The 17,270-nt window shown below is 44.2% G+C and overlaps 1 protein-coding gene across 1 annotated transcript in view; it reads left to right on the top strand.

Moving 5' to 3' along the window:
- LOC133018052 (trinucleotide repeat-containing gene 6C protein-like) overlaps positions 1-17,270 on the top strand; it is a 44,561-nt gene that overhangs the window by 15,761 nt on the left and 11,530 nt on the right. The window contains exons 4-6 of the mRNA XM_061084338.1: positions 6,168-6,560; positions 13,494-15,959; positions 16,439-16,642. Coding sequence (XP_060940321.1) covers positions 6,168-6,560; positions 13,494-15,959; positions 16,439-16,642 — 3,063 coding nt within the window. The remainder of the gene's footprint in view (positions 1-6,167; positions 6,561-13,493; positions 15,960-16,438; positions 16,643-17,270) is intronic.

Genomic DNA, 17,270 nt, shown 5'->3' with positions numbered 1-17,270 from the left:
TATTCAGTGGCCCCTGCCCCTCCCCCATCATCTCCTCCCCCAGCAGTGAGCTGCTTCGTGTCAAATATCAGGCAGATTAATAGGATGGAGCTCGAATGATATGAATGACGCTTCAGCCTGTGATTTCAGGGCAACGTGGCTGGATATATATAAATAAAAAGGTTTAATGACCATGCCTATATCAATGTATAAGGGGTTGTTCTCCTTCATCCCTCAGGCCATTGTCAAATGGCAGTTAGCCCATAGAGAAGATCAAAAAAAAGAATATTTTTTATTCTTCCAATAAATTAAACTTAATGAAATTGTATTGTTATATTTAGTGTAAGTTGATGATATCTCGGAGTGTTTGCTTGATATCCAATTTGTTCCATATGCTAATGACATTGTCCCCTAATTGGATGCCAGCCTTCAAAAGTTTGAGACTCTGATTAATGCTACAAATGTATCGATCTCAAAAGGTATGCATCTTCAGGCTGTTGTTGTCCTCAGCCTATGCCCTGAGATGGATGTATTGCATGGGTCCTTTTAAGTCACTTTATCCATAGACTAAAGCAAAACTGGATTCTTGGTGCAACTCTGTCATAATGAACACAGAGACAGCTGAAATGAGCAACTGTGACTTCAGACAGAGAAACGGGGAGCATGGCATGGGGGGGGGGATTGGGGGCACTAATTAGAGAGAGAGGGTTAAAGAGGCGTGCTATGGGAAGAGGTCGCAGGAGGCACAGGCGGTCGCAAGAGGCGAATGGAGGTGCGTTAAGCAACTGTCAGTCTCTATAGCAACGTCCCTGTATAGGAAGGGTGAGGGGTGAGAAATTTTTGCCTTTTATTTTCTGTGCGAGTGAGGGGAGTTTCTGTTTTTCTCCACTAACACTGACAGATGGGACCTTATCGAGACGCACCCACTTGACCCTGTCTTGTGTGCATGAAGACATGCACGTACACTGCATGTGGGTCCTCTTGGTTACTAATAACAAAACAACAGTCTAATTTCTATGTGTATTTCAAACATCGGCCACTTATTACACTTGCTAATGGATTAAATTAATAAGTGTGATTTTAAAAAATGACTCAGTTCATGCTCCTAGTGATCCCATCTACAGTGTATGCGTCTGTTTTCAAGTTGTTTTGATCCTTTGTCTGACCTGTTCCAGTACTTTCAGTATGGAACATGCTTATTTTCTGTGTTTTCACATGGAAATAATGATGCAATCAGTTGTACACCAAGAAGAACACTTGAATAAGTAGCATTTATAAAATTGTAGTAAACAGTCCAAACCCACTTTAAAATGTGCTGCATTCACCTTCCCTACTTCTTATTGTATAAAGACATGCACCATTGTGCCGGGCATATAGGCCCCTGTGTTGTTTCCATCCCTCCCCTCTCTGTAAAGATGGCTGCATAATAAAGTGGCTCTGCAGACAATAGACAGAAGAGATGTGGGAACCTGCGCTGCCTGGCACTAAGCTTAGGCAACCAATCACAGTTGTTCTTTACAATAACAGATACTGCATACCCTCTTGCCCATGATGCTGTTTTCATGGAGTTAAAACCTTCTATTTGGCTCCTTTATGTTTTCCTCTCTGCCTTGTGTGTTTTCTTCCTCTTCAATGCTCATTTGTTCTCTATTCTTAAGCTATTGCTCTTTCTCCTGCTCTCTCATTTTATGTAATTAACCATTTAGTGGGAGGACAGGCTGTAATTAAAAGTTTGGTGCAAGGTTGCAGCGAATGCCTCAGCTGGAGGGTTTAATAGAATTTACAGTACACTTGATACAAATGCTTATTTAATAGGCTCTCCCTTTCAACTTCAGTAAGAGGCACCAAGGTCACTACTAGATACTTCAGCTTTCACAAACACTACTCACTTAAGTATTGCTAAATTTAACCACATTGTTAAGAGATTATTTTCATCATTCTGTTTCCTTCACCACAGCTCTGTCCCTGTTTCTTATCAATGTAATATACACACTGTTATTGACTGTTGTTGCTGGACAGTCAAAAAAACAGAAGTTTTGCTCATATCTTGTTGATGATCAACTTGGTAGCAATTCATCACTCAGGTGGATGCAAAGGATGACATAATATAAAGACCCCTTCATTTCCTTCGGAATTTCTCCTTTACCAAAAATTTGTCAGTTTGTTGATTTTTATTTGAAAAGAGGCTCAAATTGACTTAGTGGATTTCATTACCTTTCTATGAGTTCAAATTGCATTTTGACTTTCTTCATTTAATCCTTTACAGACAAATTGATCAATGGGCACCTGCCCATCTATCATGGATTAATAAGAGATGTTTCCTCCTCAAAGAGAAAGATGTGTCTCACTTTATGTATATATGTCTGTTCACAGTAGAATGGGACCGTGTCTCTCTCGTGTACCATTTTTCTCACTTGTATGCACTCAGATTTATGCTGTCTCTTTCCAGTCGTGTGCTTGCACACACACACACACACACACACACACACACACACACACACACACACACACACACACACACACACACACACACACACACACACTCTTAAAAGAACATTAATTCTTGACAGTTTGGTTATAAACCCATCATGCTTGTGTGGAGGAAATTGGATATGGATGTGTGATAAGTAGGGTTGGGTACCGAGAACCGGTTCCAATATGGAACCGGTTCCAATACAACCGGTACCTACCCGGACCGAAACGCAACGGAGATTTCGGTGCCTCATTTCGGTGCCTGAGCCAATGGAAAACTGAGGTCTCCGCTCGTCCCGCCTCCTCACACTTCCGCTCCTTCCTTCACGGGAAGCGGCGGCTCCCGCCGGGCCCCGCGGCTGCCGGTGGACAGACTCTTGTCCCCGCGCTGCCCGCACCCCGCGTGCGTCAGGGCTCCCGTGCAGGTGTGGGGGGGGGGGAGGATCTCCTCGTGAGACCTCTCCCCGGCGCTGGCTGGCCCCCGCCGGGCGCATTTCCTCCGTGGCGGTGCGCCGGGACCGGGCTCCGGGACCGGGCTCCGGGACCGGGAGGAACGAAGACCACGCCGAGAAATGTTTCATAAAAGTGACCGCATTTTAGGGGGACGAAGGCGGGCCGAAGCCTGCCTGCGACAGCCCCAGCCGCGGAGACACGGGGGGGGGGGGGGGGGGGGGGTCTGAGTGTGTGTGTTTTGTATTTATTTTTATTTATTTAAGTATAGTGTAAACTTTTGTTAACAGTTCGTAAGTTATTCATAGTTTTGAGTTAAAAAGGGTTTTGTATTTATTTATATTTATAATCTACTTTAAACAGTTAATATATTTGGCAATAAAAAAAGCCTTTCTTAGTCAAGCATCGTTTTGTGCACTTTTTTGAAAAAAGTATCGGTTCAGGCACCGTTTAGGCACCGGTATCGTTTTAAAAGTATCGGTTAGGAACCGATATCGGATAAAAACCAAACGATACCCATCCCTAGTGATAAGAGGTTCGAAGCATAGATACAATATTTTTAATACAGCAACACAAACACAGGCTGTATGAAGCAGCGTGTGTATGAGAAGTGCTTGAGCTAAAGGGGTTGCGTCTTTCTCTGTCGTCTGGGTTTGTGTTCTTCCTGTACCAGAGTGGTAACCATAGTTAGCAGTGAGCACTGAGTGACCTAACCTAAGAACTAAAAAGTCTCAGGTTCCTTCAAAGGTTCAGTGTGTAAGATTGAGGTGAAAGGGATCTTGAGGCAGAAATGAAATATAAAATAATCCTGGCAATGTTTTCACTAGTGTGTAATGATCTGAATTGTACAATTTGTTGTTCTCTTTACCCTAGAATAAGCCTTTATTTAAATACTTTATATTTACATCGGGAGCGGGTCCTCTCTTTGGAGGCAGCCATGTTTTTTACACTAGTTCAAGCTCGACATACTAAACACCTTTTGAGTTTTGTACAAAACTATACCAGAACAAGTAGAAACAGTAGATATAATGATAACAAAAACTAAGGTTAAGCTTTTTGCACTCTCGCCCCGGGAAGAAAGCATTTGATTAGAAGGGAGAAATGGAAAATAAGGTAGAGAGGTAAAGAACCTTGTCGGTTGGAAGGTAGAGATGGAGGTTTTGAAACGGTGAGATGGAAAGGTAAGGAGACAGAAACAAGACGAGGGGAGAAAAGACACAGAAACACAAGAGATGGTGGATCAATATGGATATAGGCGCAGAGGGAGAATAACATGGCAAGCAGAGAACACCAGGCTGTAAGACGGGTAGACACCTAAAAGAGAGAGAGAGGGGGTTAAGGAGCAACCCACTGATAGGCAGACCGAGAAAGAGGGGTGATTAGAAACACACTGGGGAGGACAGACAGGATTTTTTTTGGGGGGGGGGGTACCTTCTTGGTATCTGATTAGCCGAAGCAGCGTCAGGCGGGCCGAGCTGAATTTAATCAGAGATGTGCGTCACCAGCTGCAGTACCACGCCAACAGCCAGTCAGATAATGCTGGAGGGGGGCTGGCTCGTTCTCTGTTGCTCCCTTCCTCCCTCCCTCTCTCTGTATGTGTTCCACTACAGGCTCATTGACAGAAGGGGGGTGCAGACCACTGTGAAAATGTGTGTGCGTTGCATTATTATGTTTTCGACAAAGATGCAAGAGGCACGTGTCTGAGAACAAGGCCAATAGATGAATAGGGAAAAACTCTGTGCAGAGTTCTGTTTTGAATTTGTCCGTGTTCATGCGATTTTAAGTTTCCTATATGTCAGTGTTCTTTCTGTGTGTCAGCAGTGAGGCAGCCATCTGGATTTGTGTTGTGCTCACTGAGAGAGCCTCTGTTTTTTCACCGTGCTCTTAGACAGGCTCTTGGCAGGCAACGTGAATACCTCTGCGCTCTGAATTCACTTTAACCTCCACTGTGGCAGCATTTGCCTGTGTGTGTCACTCAGTGGTTCATAGCCAGTACTGCAGTACAGGGCTGCTGTGGGTGTAGTTCAGACTCTCATGCTGGACAGACTGAAGCTTTAATACAATTATTTCTATCCCATTTATTTCTGTCATTCAAAAATCATCCTCCGCGTACCAATCGATGCAACAAAACTGCCTCTGTCCTTGTGTGTCTCTGCTCCCCTGAGTGAAAGCAGTCTCAGCTGTTGTGTGAAATGGTCGTTTCTGTCCACGGACAGCAGAAAACAACATCATCAACTATTCATCATGCATTTACCCTTGGACCAATGAACTGTAAATCACAGCAGCTCTCTAGGTTTCTATATATTCTCAAGTAGAGAAGTGCAGTACCACACCCTCTTCACTTTCCCTTATCTCATATGTCCATACAGCCGCAGACTCAGCTTCCTTATTCCATGCCTGTGTGTCAGTAGCATCAGTCAGCACCTTGGAGAGGAAACCTTAGTCAGGCCGATCTGTTTGGTTGATAGCTGTCCAGGTCCTGCTAATTTTAACACCTTCAAAAAGGGCAGCATATAAAGGGTTGTGTGTTTGGGTGTATGTGTGTGTGTGTCACTGGCTATACCTGTGGGGCCACATTTCAGACTAAAGGCCAGTTCAATGAGAGACATGCATGTCCCCAATTGGGCAAAAGATCATATTTAGGTGACAATGGCAAATCTATGTATCCTCCCTGAAAGTGACTTTATAACCATGTGTGATTGTGTGCGCGCACACATGAGTGTGAGCATGTGTGTGAAAAGTAGCGAGAGGAAAGGGTGTAATGAAGAGGAAAGGAGGTGTCTTTATGTGTTTGTGTGTCTGTGTTCAGTCAGCAGAAAAGATATGACCTTTTCATCGAGTGCGTCTGGGGCAGTAACATATGTTCAACAACAGGCTGCATGAAGCAGTCTACTTAAAGGAATAGTCCGCATCATATTGCAGTGCAGAGGCAAAGGACAATGAAATGAAATGCTTTACGATACACAAAATACAGTTCCTAAAAAGCACTGATAGACTGAATGAACCCGCGTTGAAAGTAAAGCATGTTTGTCACTCTCTTTAAAGATCTCTCCCATAAATAAGACTTTCAATATCATTACCTATTCTTCCAGCTCGAAGATAACTTGATAGGATTGATACTCTCTATGCTATCACTGCTTAAAAAATCCTTTCTGTTAAATAAATTATTTATAGTGAGTTAACGAAGACCTGCATGTGTCTTTTTGTGTGTGTGTGTCTGTGTGTGCGTGTGTATGCTTGTGTGCCTGTGTATTGTATCCATACAGTGCCAGAGCTTGCTCCCACTAAGCCCAGCCCCGGCCCACCCCACCACCTCCACCCTGCCAGCCTCGCGCTGCCCCTCTCCTCTTCCTCCTCTTCTTCTTCTGGCAATGGCAAGCACACCTCCTCCAGTAGCCAGCTCCCGACTCAGACTCCCCCTCTGCAGCAGTGCCAGTTGTCCTCTGCCAGTGCTCGCTACCCGCCCAGAGAGGTGCCCCCGCGCTTCCGCCAGCAGGAGCACAAGCAGCTACTGAAGAGAGGCCAGCCACTGCCTGCAGGAGCCCTCAGCGCTCTGACCCTCTCCTCCTCTTCCACCTCCTCATCTTACTTCTTTTCTACGAGTACAAGCAGCACTACCCCAAACTCTGCCACGTCCACTGCGGGCAAACGCCACCCAGGTTGGTGTCAGTACAGTCAAAATAATGAATTAAATGGAGTTCTGATCTTCTTTATAATAGATTAGAGCTTTTATAAGGCTGGTGTGTGCAAATTTTTCTATTTCTTTTTACCTTTAAGTGCACGTTGGCTCTATTTTAGCTGTATTTCTTGGGAAATTACAATTGATGTGTGACGTAAATTATCCTTTAAATCAACCTTCGACATATGCGGTCATTTCAGTGAGACTTTTATACATTTTGTGAGAAAAATGAAGGATGACCAATGCACACTGCATACTGTTTTTTGTTTTGTTTTTACTCACAATCTATAAGCACACTTAGACCTCTGTAGCAAGTGGTAGCACTATAATTAACTAATTTGTTGCTCTTAACTTTATAAATGCTGAGCCTGCCTTCTGATGCTCATTGTGTGTTGGCTTGTGTGTACTTGTCTGCAAGTAATGTGTTGATAAAAGTATGGCCATGAGTTATTGAAACCATTAGTATCGATGAATTCTGTCTCTCATGAGGCCACTAAAGATTTTTGGATTTTCGTCATATTTTCGTCATCATTTTCTAAAGGGGTTTTATTATACTCTTAAGGGTTTTATGTTTTTTTTTGCCTGTAATGCATTATTTATCTGCTCAATTATGTACACAGAAACAAAAGATGGTGTCACCTCATATCCTCTAACATGACTCACTCTTACTTTGAAGACATAGATGCAAGGATTATCTCTGTAGCACACCACGCAGTGTTTTCATGTTTAAGGCTTTGAGCAGGAGCTAGCATGAGCATCTGCTCGCATCTTTCTCTTCTCTCTTTTTTTTCTCTTTCCTTCTCTTCATCAATGCTCCTTTGCTGCGCTGTGCTGCCTTTCATTACTGACTCAACATTTGCTGTTGTCTGGCTCTCTGTAAACAAATCTGCAGCAGCTCTAGTGCATGGCTTGATAGTTGGCAAACTACAGCCCTCTACAGAGGCAACTGGTCCTTGCATGTTCTAGCCAGACATAAAAAAGAAAAGTTGCAAGTTGTCCCATATACTAGCACACCAGCTTTATGAGGCTTTGGCTGTTAAATGTTGTGAATTAGCCTCATCTTTCAGCTTTTCAAACAGTTTTTGGCTTCAGGCTTTACTCACAAGGGCGTACAAGTTTCTCTAAGCCTTAAACTATAAAGAGTGTGTTTCTCCTTTGGTCTCTAGACAACTTAAGATCCCTATTTGGTGTAATTTACCTGCAGTGTCCTTATTATTGTCCTAGTCCGGCAGTTGTTGTTAAGTTTGGCCTTTACCTCACCTTAGTGTTCTCAGGGGTCTTTCGGTTCAACACAGCCTTTGGCAGAATAGCCATTGGCTGGGTTTCTACCTCCTTTATCTCTTGTTTGTGTCCTGAGGGCCTCTGATGGACTGTCTGTTTTTTCCTGCCTGCTCAGCTAATAGCCTTAAGCTAGTGTTCCTGTTGTTGCAGTGATTCTGGCATACATAATTTAAAGAGTGGACACTAGTTAAACGTACTGCTCTGTAGTATTCTTGCTTTATTTACGCTTATTATAACTTTTGTGTTATAATACCTTGAGAAACAACTATAAATGTCATATGTTAACATTCCAGTGGCAGTAGTTGTGTATGAAGTAGCAACAGAACAAACTTATTCATGCATAACCTCCCTTTTTGCAAAACTACACATTTACAACTCTGTTTGGCCTCACTTAAACATATAAACAAACCAACAAACAAATCCAAATATAGTCACAAAATTACATAAACATATACAGTGTAATGTTATGGCCACTGCCTGCTAGTACTGAAACAAAGTTTCCTCCTCAGTGTAACTGTAAGGGAGAGATGAACTCTGATTTGAGGACACATCTCTGAACTCTCTGGTGAGGTTACTGTGGCCTAGAGCAATGCGATGAGATAGTTCCTTCCGTCAGATACTCAAACACTTGCATTTGTGCACATGCAAACACAAACACATGTGCCTAGATGCAGTTGCTGTGCAGCAGCAAGAACACTGACCTAGTTGTGTCCTCTCAGATGCGTCTGCCTTGCAGGCCAGCTGGCTCATAGTTTGAATGCACACGCACGCACACACACACGAAATGCACAAGTTTTTTTATAAGCCAGCATAACTGCAGTATGTCCTAAGGTTGTTAAATGCATTTTTTGACCCATTTTTTAGTTGATATAAAATTTGTGCAAAGTGTGTTTTATGTATAACATTCCACAAGGCCAACACGCACGCACGCACACCACCCCATCCCCAAAGTCTGAAAGGCAAGTCCCTCTATATTCAAGGGCATTCACGCCACTCCCACATAACCTTCACTTTACCAGCCCCATTTAATTGTCCCAAACACCAGACAGAAATCCCCGTTGTCTCTCCCTCCCTCCCTCCCTCCCTCTTTATACATCCACCATCCCGTCTCTCCAGCTGACTGGGAACCATTAAATAGTGCAGAGAGAAGCCAGCAGCCGTCCAGACAGGCTCCCCCAGTAGCAGGTGCTGAAGTGGGGGTCTCTTAAGACTGTGGGAACTGCATGCCAACAGCTGTTTGCTGGTCACCCAGACAGACTATGTAGCCAGAAGGCACTCTGATGGGTGCTGTGAAACACTTGGCCCTTTCATTTGAGCCCTTTTTGATGTTAAGGTGAAGCAGTTGGGTTTTTGAGCATTTCTTACTTAAGTTCAAATGCGGCTTATGGAGGAGGAACAGCGTGTGGCTTCCAGTAAGATGAGTTTGTCAGTAACTAAGGTGTTTACAATAAGTGGTTATTTATTTTCAAAGAGGTGAGTTCCTAAAGTAACACTTTTTTACTAGTGAAAAAGCAGGTCTGCATCTTCAAACAGTTTCCCTAACATGTAGATAACCTCCACTTAGATCTTGGGTATTTGCAAGGTTTAAAATCCTAGAATAATCACATTGCTATTTTGCTGTAATGAACCCAGGAAGGTATAGATTGCCCCATGTGCTCAGGCTATGACACATACACACACAAGTGAGAGAAGCCCCCAGTGGCTTCATTAATCCAGTCTCTGACGGAGAAACCAGAGGAGTCACCATGGTCTCGCTCTCCTATTTTCTCTTTTCCCTCAGCAGAGGTAAACATACATGAGTGATGAGCTCAGTAAATCCTCCTGTGGCCATTCCCTCAGTCTTTCTTATTCGCCATGCTTCCGGGAAAAACAAGTACATGCCTTCTTTGATGTAAGTGGGCTTAAAGCTCCCCTCACAGAGAGATTGAGAGTGTTTATTTGGTGACAAAAGAATACTAAATGTCCCCTCCTGTTCTGGTTCTGTTGTTCCCCCATAGTTAGCCCCGAAAAAGCCAAGTCTGTGGCTCTCAGTTAAACTAAAGCAACTGTTCACATTTCCCTTTCTTTTGCGTTGTCCATGCGTGTGCTAGCCCTTCCCCCCAGACCTTCCTCTGTCCCTCCCTACCACCATCTCCTTCTTAGTCTGTCTCCTTGCCTTTCATTTCATTCAAAGGGTAGGAGATATATTTAATTCTTGGCTACCTGCCCATTTCAATGATGGCAGCTCGCCTCATTATCAGCTCATCTCCAGCTTTTTTTCTGCTTCAGCTGGCTTCACACAAATTCAGTGTGTTGTTGTTGCTGTTTAATTAAACTCTTTCAGCACAAGTGCTGTTGGTGTTCTCCTCATTAGGAAATGTTTGGTATTACTTAGTTGTTATCCAGGTTCTGTGGAGAAACAGGCCTTTACCTTCTTGCATTGGCTTGCACACAAAAACGCAGCCCCACTTCCACTCGGAAGCATGAAGAGCTATCGTGGGCCCCTTGGTTTTATATTTTTTGACCCTTTTCATTCACAAAGCACCGTCAGATACCGCCCTCCTAATTGCAACCAGAATGAAAACAGCAACTCATTACTGACACATGACTGCGAACAGTGGATGGAAATGATTGTCCCCCTTTCCTTTGTTTTTTATGTTCAGCCGCCTTTCGTCTCCCTCGCCTGCCAAATTACGGCTCTGCCAGGAATCAGCAAGACCTTTCCTTTTCTGTTGGAATGTCGGTAGAGGGGGTTTAAAGGGGAACAATCGAGGCATGTTGAAGTGAAAGGAAAACATTCTGTTCTGCATAAGTCCGCACTTTCCTAATGTACATATTTACCAGGGTAGGCACAATGGGATTAATGCATATACAGTACCTTGTAATCCAGTACTACAGTCCTTTGATAAATGATCCTATTGTTGAGCTTATAACGTTTTATTTTTGTGGAGGCAGATATGCACGCTTGCTATTTACCTTTGCCGTTACACACAGTTATATCTATTCCTGCTCACAGAAGAAGGTAGCTTATTGCAGACATACAAAGAGGATATGATGTTTCACATCCTTGCATGGATCTGTGTAATCCTCCTGAGTGACCTAGTGCACCTGTCTGCAGGCATCTTTTCGCTCTCTCTCCCTCTCAGTGTTGCCTGCAGTAGAAAAAAAGGGTCTGTCTGATATCTTTTCCCTTTCATTTTATACATTTTTATTATTGTTGAATTTAAGTTTGATCATAGTGCCATTGTCATGATATGGCTGATTACCATGTAACCTACTTTTGCACTCCTTAGGAAAACATTATGTGCAAATGAGTCTGAGACAAAGAGAGAGGAATATACACAAGGGCGCATTTAAAATGTTTGAGTACGTTATATAAATGCGGAGGCAGGACATAGAAATACAGTTAAGTGTTTATTGTCATATCTAACAATCATCAATGCATCTCATCCCTCAGTATGTCATGACACACAGATGCCTCTTGAATGTCTTCCAAAAGTATTCCTCAATGACCAATTATAGTATTTCCAATTGAAGGCTCACATCTGGCTTGTTTTTAAGTTTAACAACTTCTAACTTAAGTTAAAAATAATTGGCACTGGTACAGCCGTTGTAAAGGATTGTTTTTCCTGTGATGTTTTAATATTTTTGTGGGTGCAACTGATTACAAATTGACTGCAGTCTAGTGTTTTTATATGTGCCATCAGCTTGACAACCCTGTGTGATAAGGCTGCCTGGGGAAGGGAGATAAGTGTTTTAAGGCAAAAATTGCATCCACAGCCAATCTGTGGCACGTTGCTCACTATCTTAAAGCCACATATCTGCCAGTTCGTGTGTGAGTCCACACACCGCAACCAAATGGACATTTACCTCATCTGACTAAATTGTTTTGACCACAGGGTCTTTATCTCATGATGGACAACTTCTAGCTATTATTGGAATCTCTGAGACAATCTGATGGTAATGGCAGAGTAATTGTAGGTACAGCAGCCTAATAACCTAAGCACATCCTGCATCTTTGTAATTAAACGTGAGTGAGCCTTGCTTACTGCAGCTGCTCAGGAGGATAACCAGAAATGTATTTTTGACTATTAGGTTTTAAATCATTTTGAAAAGGGCTTTTTGTTATTTATACCCTCTGGAATTGCAGACTGGATTTTTATTTCTTGTTTTATTGCCTTATTGAAAACTTTGAGTGTGCACTCAGTGAAGTGTATTTTACCATTGATTCTTCCACTTTTGCTCAATGTTGGAAAACAACAAAGATAAATATCAAGCTTTCATGTTCATACTTTGGTGGTTTCATACACACATTTATTTTCCTTTCTTCTCCTGAAGTTACTGGATTCATTTCTTCCCTCACATGCTCGGTTTGCCAGCATGTGGTTGATATTCATAGCAGTACTTCTCATTGGTTTTCTAGCCCATTACATGAGGCTGGCCTAGTGGTTAGGATGTTTGCATGCTGGATCGATAGCCACCCGGCTCTCAACCACTACCATTAATAAGATCATTGATTAACTGCCTCCCACTGATTGAATACCCCTTTACAGCATCGATTCATTCTATTATTAGTTCCCTCTCTGATGGGATGCTTTCGTGCCTAATGAAATTGCTTTTGTGTGATACAATGTTGATTAAATAATTGTTGGAGAGGCATTGTTTTTGGTAGCATCATACAGAATTTGCAGATCATACATTAAGTGGGCAGATAGTAGAACAAGATTTACATGCAGTCTTTATTTCTCGCACACTGTATACACATGCAGTGTTATCTATATGCACGTAGAGAGAAGCCAGTAAACACACACATTCAGACAAGCTCGGAGGAAATGTCTTGTGGTTTCTTAGAGCAGTGCAGTTGAAGGAGGAGTATGCCCGGCGGAGCGTAGGGAGTGATGGATGGGAAGCCATCTTGGTTTCATTCCAATAAATGAGCGGCGTTCCACTTGGGCTTCCCTTCGCAGCCCCAGCCAGTGAAGCCACAATGGAGACGGATGGGCCTCTCACTGGTATTAGGGGAGAGGGGGAGGAAATAAAGGGTGAAGAAATGGGTGGTTGGAAGAGAGAGAGCGAGAGGGAGGCAGGGAGGCGGTAGTTATAATAATAGATAAGGGCAGTTGGAGAGTGACCAGGAAGTAAGGGGCAAAACAACACAGCAAGGATGGTTATGTGAGAAGGTGAAAGAGATGAGGAAAGGAAAGAGGGGTTCCTATTCCTGTTTCTGTTTGGCTGATTGCACCAGGGCAAGGATATATGGATATGTCATAGCTGATATGACATGTAGCACGCTTGGCTGTGCATTCTGATTATGTGTTGAATTGTGGAATGTGCTAGTGTGACCATCTCATCCTCCCAAGTCTGATTGCTAGCACTTACCAACAAAGAATATAAAATTGGTCTATATGGGACTTAAAGGGGCTGTTTTACATGATGTAGTCTAGTCTAAAGTATTTTGTATAACTCCACCCTGCCACCCCACCCATACTGTTTTCTGATCTCCATTTCATCTTTTGTGTCTACTCCTATTTTTTTTCTAAATTTCTTGCATTTCTGTTTATTATGTTGCTCTAATCTACCTTCTGTGTTGTATTTTTCAACTCTCAGTTGTCTTAACCTCTCTTTCCTCTCCCCCTCTTTTTTTTCTCTTCAGACATATCCCTCCAGTGTGGCTCTGGTGCCAAGTATGAGACCTCTCGTTGGGGAGCCTCTTTGCCAGTTGAAAGCCCCACCAGTGCCAACAGCTGGGACAAAGTGATTATTGACGAAAGTGACAAAGAAGCTTGGACCTACATCAGCCACAATAGTGACCCCAACCACTCTGCAGCACCAGAATGCCTCTTAGGCTCAGCTAGCTCTAACCTAGACACCAGTGCTATCAGTATATCAATGAGTATGGCCACAGGTGCCGCCGGCCAGCAGGCCCACTACACCTCTCTCAAAGCTAACAATAATATGATGACTGGACCTGGGTCCGCCAACACACTAGCTGGTAATAGAGGCTGGGGCTCTGATGTGAAACAAGAAAGTATGAATGGTGGTCGAGTAGGAGCACCCAATAACTGGGGCTCTCCCAATTTTAACTTGAATCTTAATCCCAATGCCAACCCATCAGCATGGCCTGTGCTGGGCCATGAAGGTGGTGACCCCAATGGAGTCTCTAACTCTGCATCTCTCCCACCAGGTATTAATGGCAATGGAAACATGGGAAATGGGAGCCTAGGAGGTACTGATAATGGTGGGGGAGGTTGGGGTGGCATGCTAAGTCCCAATGAAAATGATCAGCGCCCTTCATGCAACACAAGCTTGTCCTTCAATATGGACCTTAACACTGATGGACCAAACCACACTAAGCAACAACAGCAAGTTCAAGAGCCTATGAGCCCTATCCACGGCTTAACTGGTTGGGGAGGCCAGTCACCCACCGAATCATCCCAGCTCAATGGGGACACAACAAGCACCTCTTTATGGGGTGGTGGAGAAACAAAGGCAGCTGACTCTCCAAAGGACTCAGGCTGGGACTCAAATCCATCAAGAGGTCATTCTGCCTGGGGCCGCCAAGGCAGTGGTGGAGGGAGTAGTGGAAGTGGTGGCTGGGGTGACTGGGGGAAATCTGCTGGGGGTGGAGATGGATCTAAAGGCTGGGACTCAGTAGATGCTGGTAGTTCAGGTTCAGGCCAAGAGCAGCCACTTAGTGCATGGGGCCAGCAGCCTGGAACAGCACCAGCAAGTGATGGTAGTGGAGACAGCAGTGAAGGTAGATCCCAGCAGAGAGACAGGTCCTCCAGCATGGAGTTTACCCCTGGGCCACCCCGACAAGACCTGGACCCTAGGGTGCTGAGCAACACGGGTTGGGGACAGACCCCCATTCGACAGCACACTGTATGGGAGATGGAGGAAGCCAGTTGTGATGATGGCAAGAGCAACAGCAGCTCTGTAGGAGGCTCCAGCTCTAATGGTGGACCTTCATCCACCAATGGAGGTACCATTAATCCCAACATTAATCCCAACATTGGCTCTAGTCAGCGGCCTGGGTCTGGAGGAAAAAGTGACAAAGGAGAATCATCATCCTCTGGTTGGGGAGCCCCTCCACCTCAGCCAATCCAGACTGGATCAGGATGGGGAGAACCTCCACAGTCACTTAGCAAAGCCCCAAATGGCACTACAAATAACTGGGGAGACCCTATGCCCACCAATGGTCATAAAAGTGGGGGAACACCGTCCTGGGGTTCTGAGGACAAGTCACCAAATTGGGAAGATGGCCCTAAGAAAAGCCAGCCTACTAGCTGGGGTGAAGGCCCCAAAAATAACCATGGACGGGGAAGGAGTAATGGTGGTTCCAATGGCCCTAGCACAGACTGGGGAGAAAAAGAGGTAAAAAACAATGGTTCTTCCAGCAGCATGTGGGAAGGAGAAGGTGGTAATGCCGGAAATGGTGGATGGAAGGATAGTCCCAGAGGAGGAAATAGAGAAGGAGGCTGGAGCAAGCCTGCTCCTGCTGTGAGTAATAGCAGCTGGGGGGAGAACCCACGTTCTAATGGCCCAGTAGAACGTTCTAATGGCCCAGTGCAGGGAGGCTGGGGATCATCCAAGCCCCAGGAAAGCAGCAGCAGCAGCAGTACTGGAAGTGGAGGAGGAGGAGGCGGCAGCATTGGTTCTTGGGGTGGTCCTGGTTCTGTGAAACAAAACACCTCTACCTGGAGCAATGTCAGCAAACAGGACCAAGTCAAGGAAACCAGTGGCTGGTTGGAGCCCTCCCCTCCCTCCGTCCGTAGGAATATGGAGATCGATGATGGAACATCGACCTGGGGTGAATCCACTACCTTCAACAAGTCTGCCAACATGTGGGATCGCAACAATCCCAATAATGACCCAGGCAACAGTGGCTCAACTCCCAGTAAGAATGGTGGAATGATTATGCCCAACAATAACATCAACAATCATTCTGTCAGCCCTGGGAACAACAATCACCATCATGCTCACCACGTGCACCACCATCCCCATCATGGCCAACCCCCAACTCACCTGCAACACCATGGAAACAACAATGGGTCACCCAACAATGCCGTCTCACATCCAGGTCCTGGTCCCCAAGGCAGACCCCCGCTCGCCAACCCAGGTATGTAATTACAATAGAATTTGATGATATGAATATTTAAAAATACTATGGAATATTTAAAAATGCAATATCTAGATTCTGGTTCGGAAGTCAAGGAAATTGGTTCTTCCGGACCCCACTGTATGAGGCAGATTTTTATTTTATATAGCATGCTTATGTAATTGTATTAGAGGATTTAGAACTGATATTAATAATGAATGATATAAATATATAAATGCATTGTTGACTATGATGCCTATTTTATTTTGGTTATTCATCAAAATAATTCTCTTTGATTATTAAGCAGATGGTCTCACAGGTATTGGTGTCACGCAAGCATTAATAAGGTTTTTTGTATAGCAAGCCTAACTTGGCATTAGAGACGTTTAAAAAAGTGTGCAGGACATAAAGGGGGAATGATTACTGCAAGTGGATATAGATTTGATTGCACCGTGAGTCATTTCATCATATTTTTTTCTACTTTACCCACTTTCCTACAGGCTGGGGAGAGCTTCCCAGTGTTCAGCCCAAGTCTGAGCCTGCTTGGGGAGAGCCAGCAGCTCCAACATCAACCGTGGACAATGGTACCGCTGCCTGGGGTAAGCCCCAGAGGGGAGTAGGAATGTGGGGAGATGGCAGTCATGAGTCCTCTGGACCCTATGGCAGGGCCAACGGGCCCCCAGGTTCTACGCCCTGCAAGCCAGGTAATGTCCACAGAGGAGTATATTTATGCTGATGCAGCAATGCATAATGTCAACCATAGGATAAAAGCATGGCCCGCATAGCAAGATGCAGAAACATTCATTGGTGATCACAACTTGGGTCTCAGATCCGCTCTGGCTGCTTTATTACCGTAGTATAGCCATACACAGCAGATTATTCTGGTTTTATATGTGCTACTGTAAAAGACAATTTCTCAGAATCTACATAACAGACACGCATTGTACGCCCCACTGTTGCATTATGATAAATGTCATTCAGAAGATTGATACAGTGTAATGTTCCTTTTCTGCTTCTGCCTCTTTGCATGATAGTTACTGTTGGCATCTGTGGTTGAGATTGTGTTCAGTGGTACAACAACTCATGTAAAAGACTGACTGATGATCACTCCCAGTGTGTGCACACCAACACCTTTCAGTTAAAGCGACAAAAACAGGGATTTTCTTCAGACCTGTACTATAGGTGCCAATTCTGAAGATCATTGATAGTGCTAGTGTGTTGCTGAGATTAAAGCAATTCCACACCTCAGCAGGTCTTGGTTATTTGCGCTCTTCTTTGAAATGTTGGACATGGCAGATGGATGTGTTTGCTGGGGGAAAAAATTCAGTGTCA

Source organism: Limanda limanda, chromosome 2, assembly GCF_963576545.1.
Source record: "Limanda limanda chromosome 2, fLimLim1.1, whole genome shotgun sequence".
NCBI lineage: Eukaryota > Metazoa > Chordata > Actinopteri > Pleuronectiformes > Pleuronectidae > Limanda > Limanda limanda.
The sequence above is the reverse complement of the archived record's forward strand: the minus strand, read 5'-3'. Positions and strand labels throughout refer to the sequence as shown.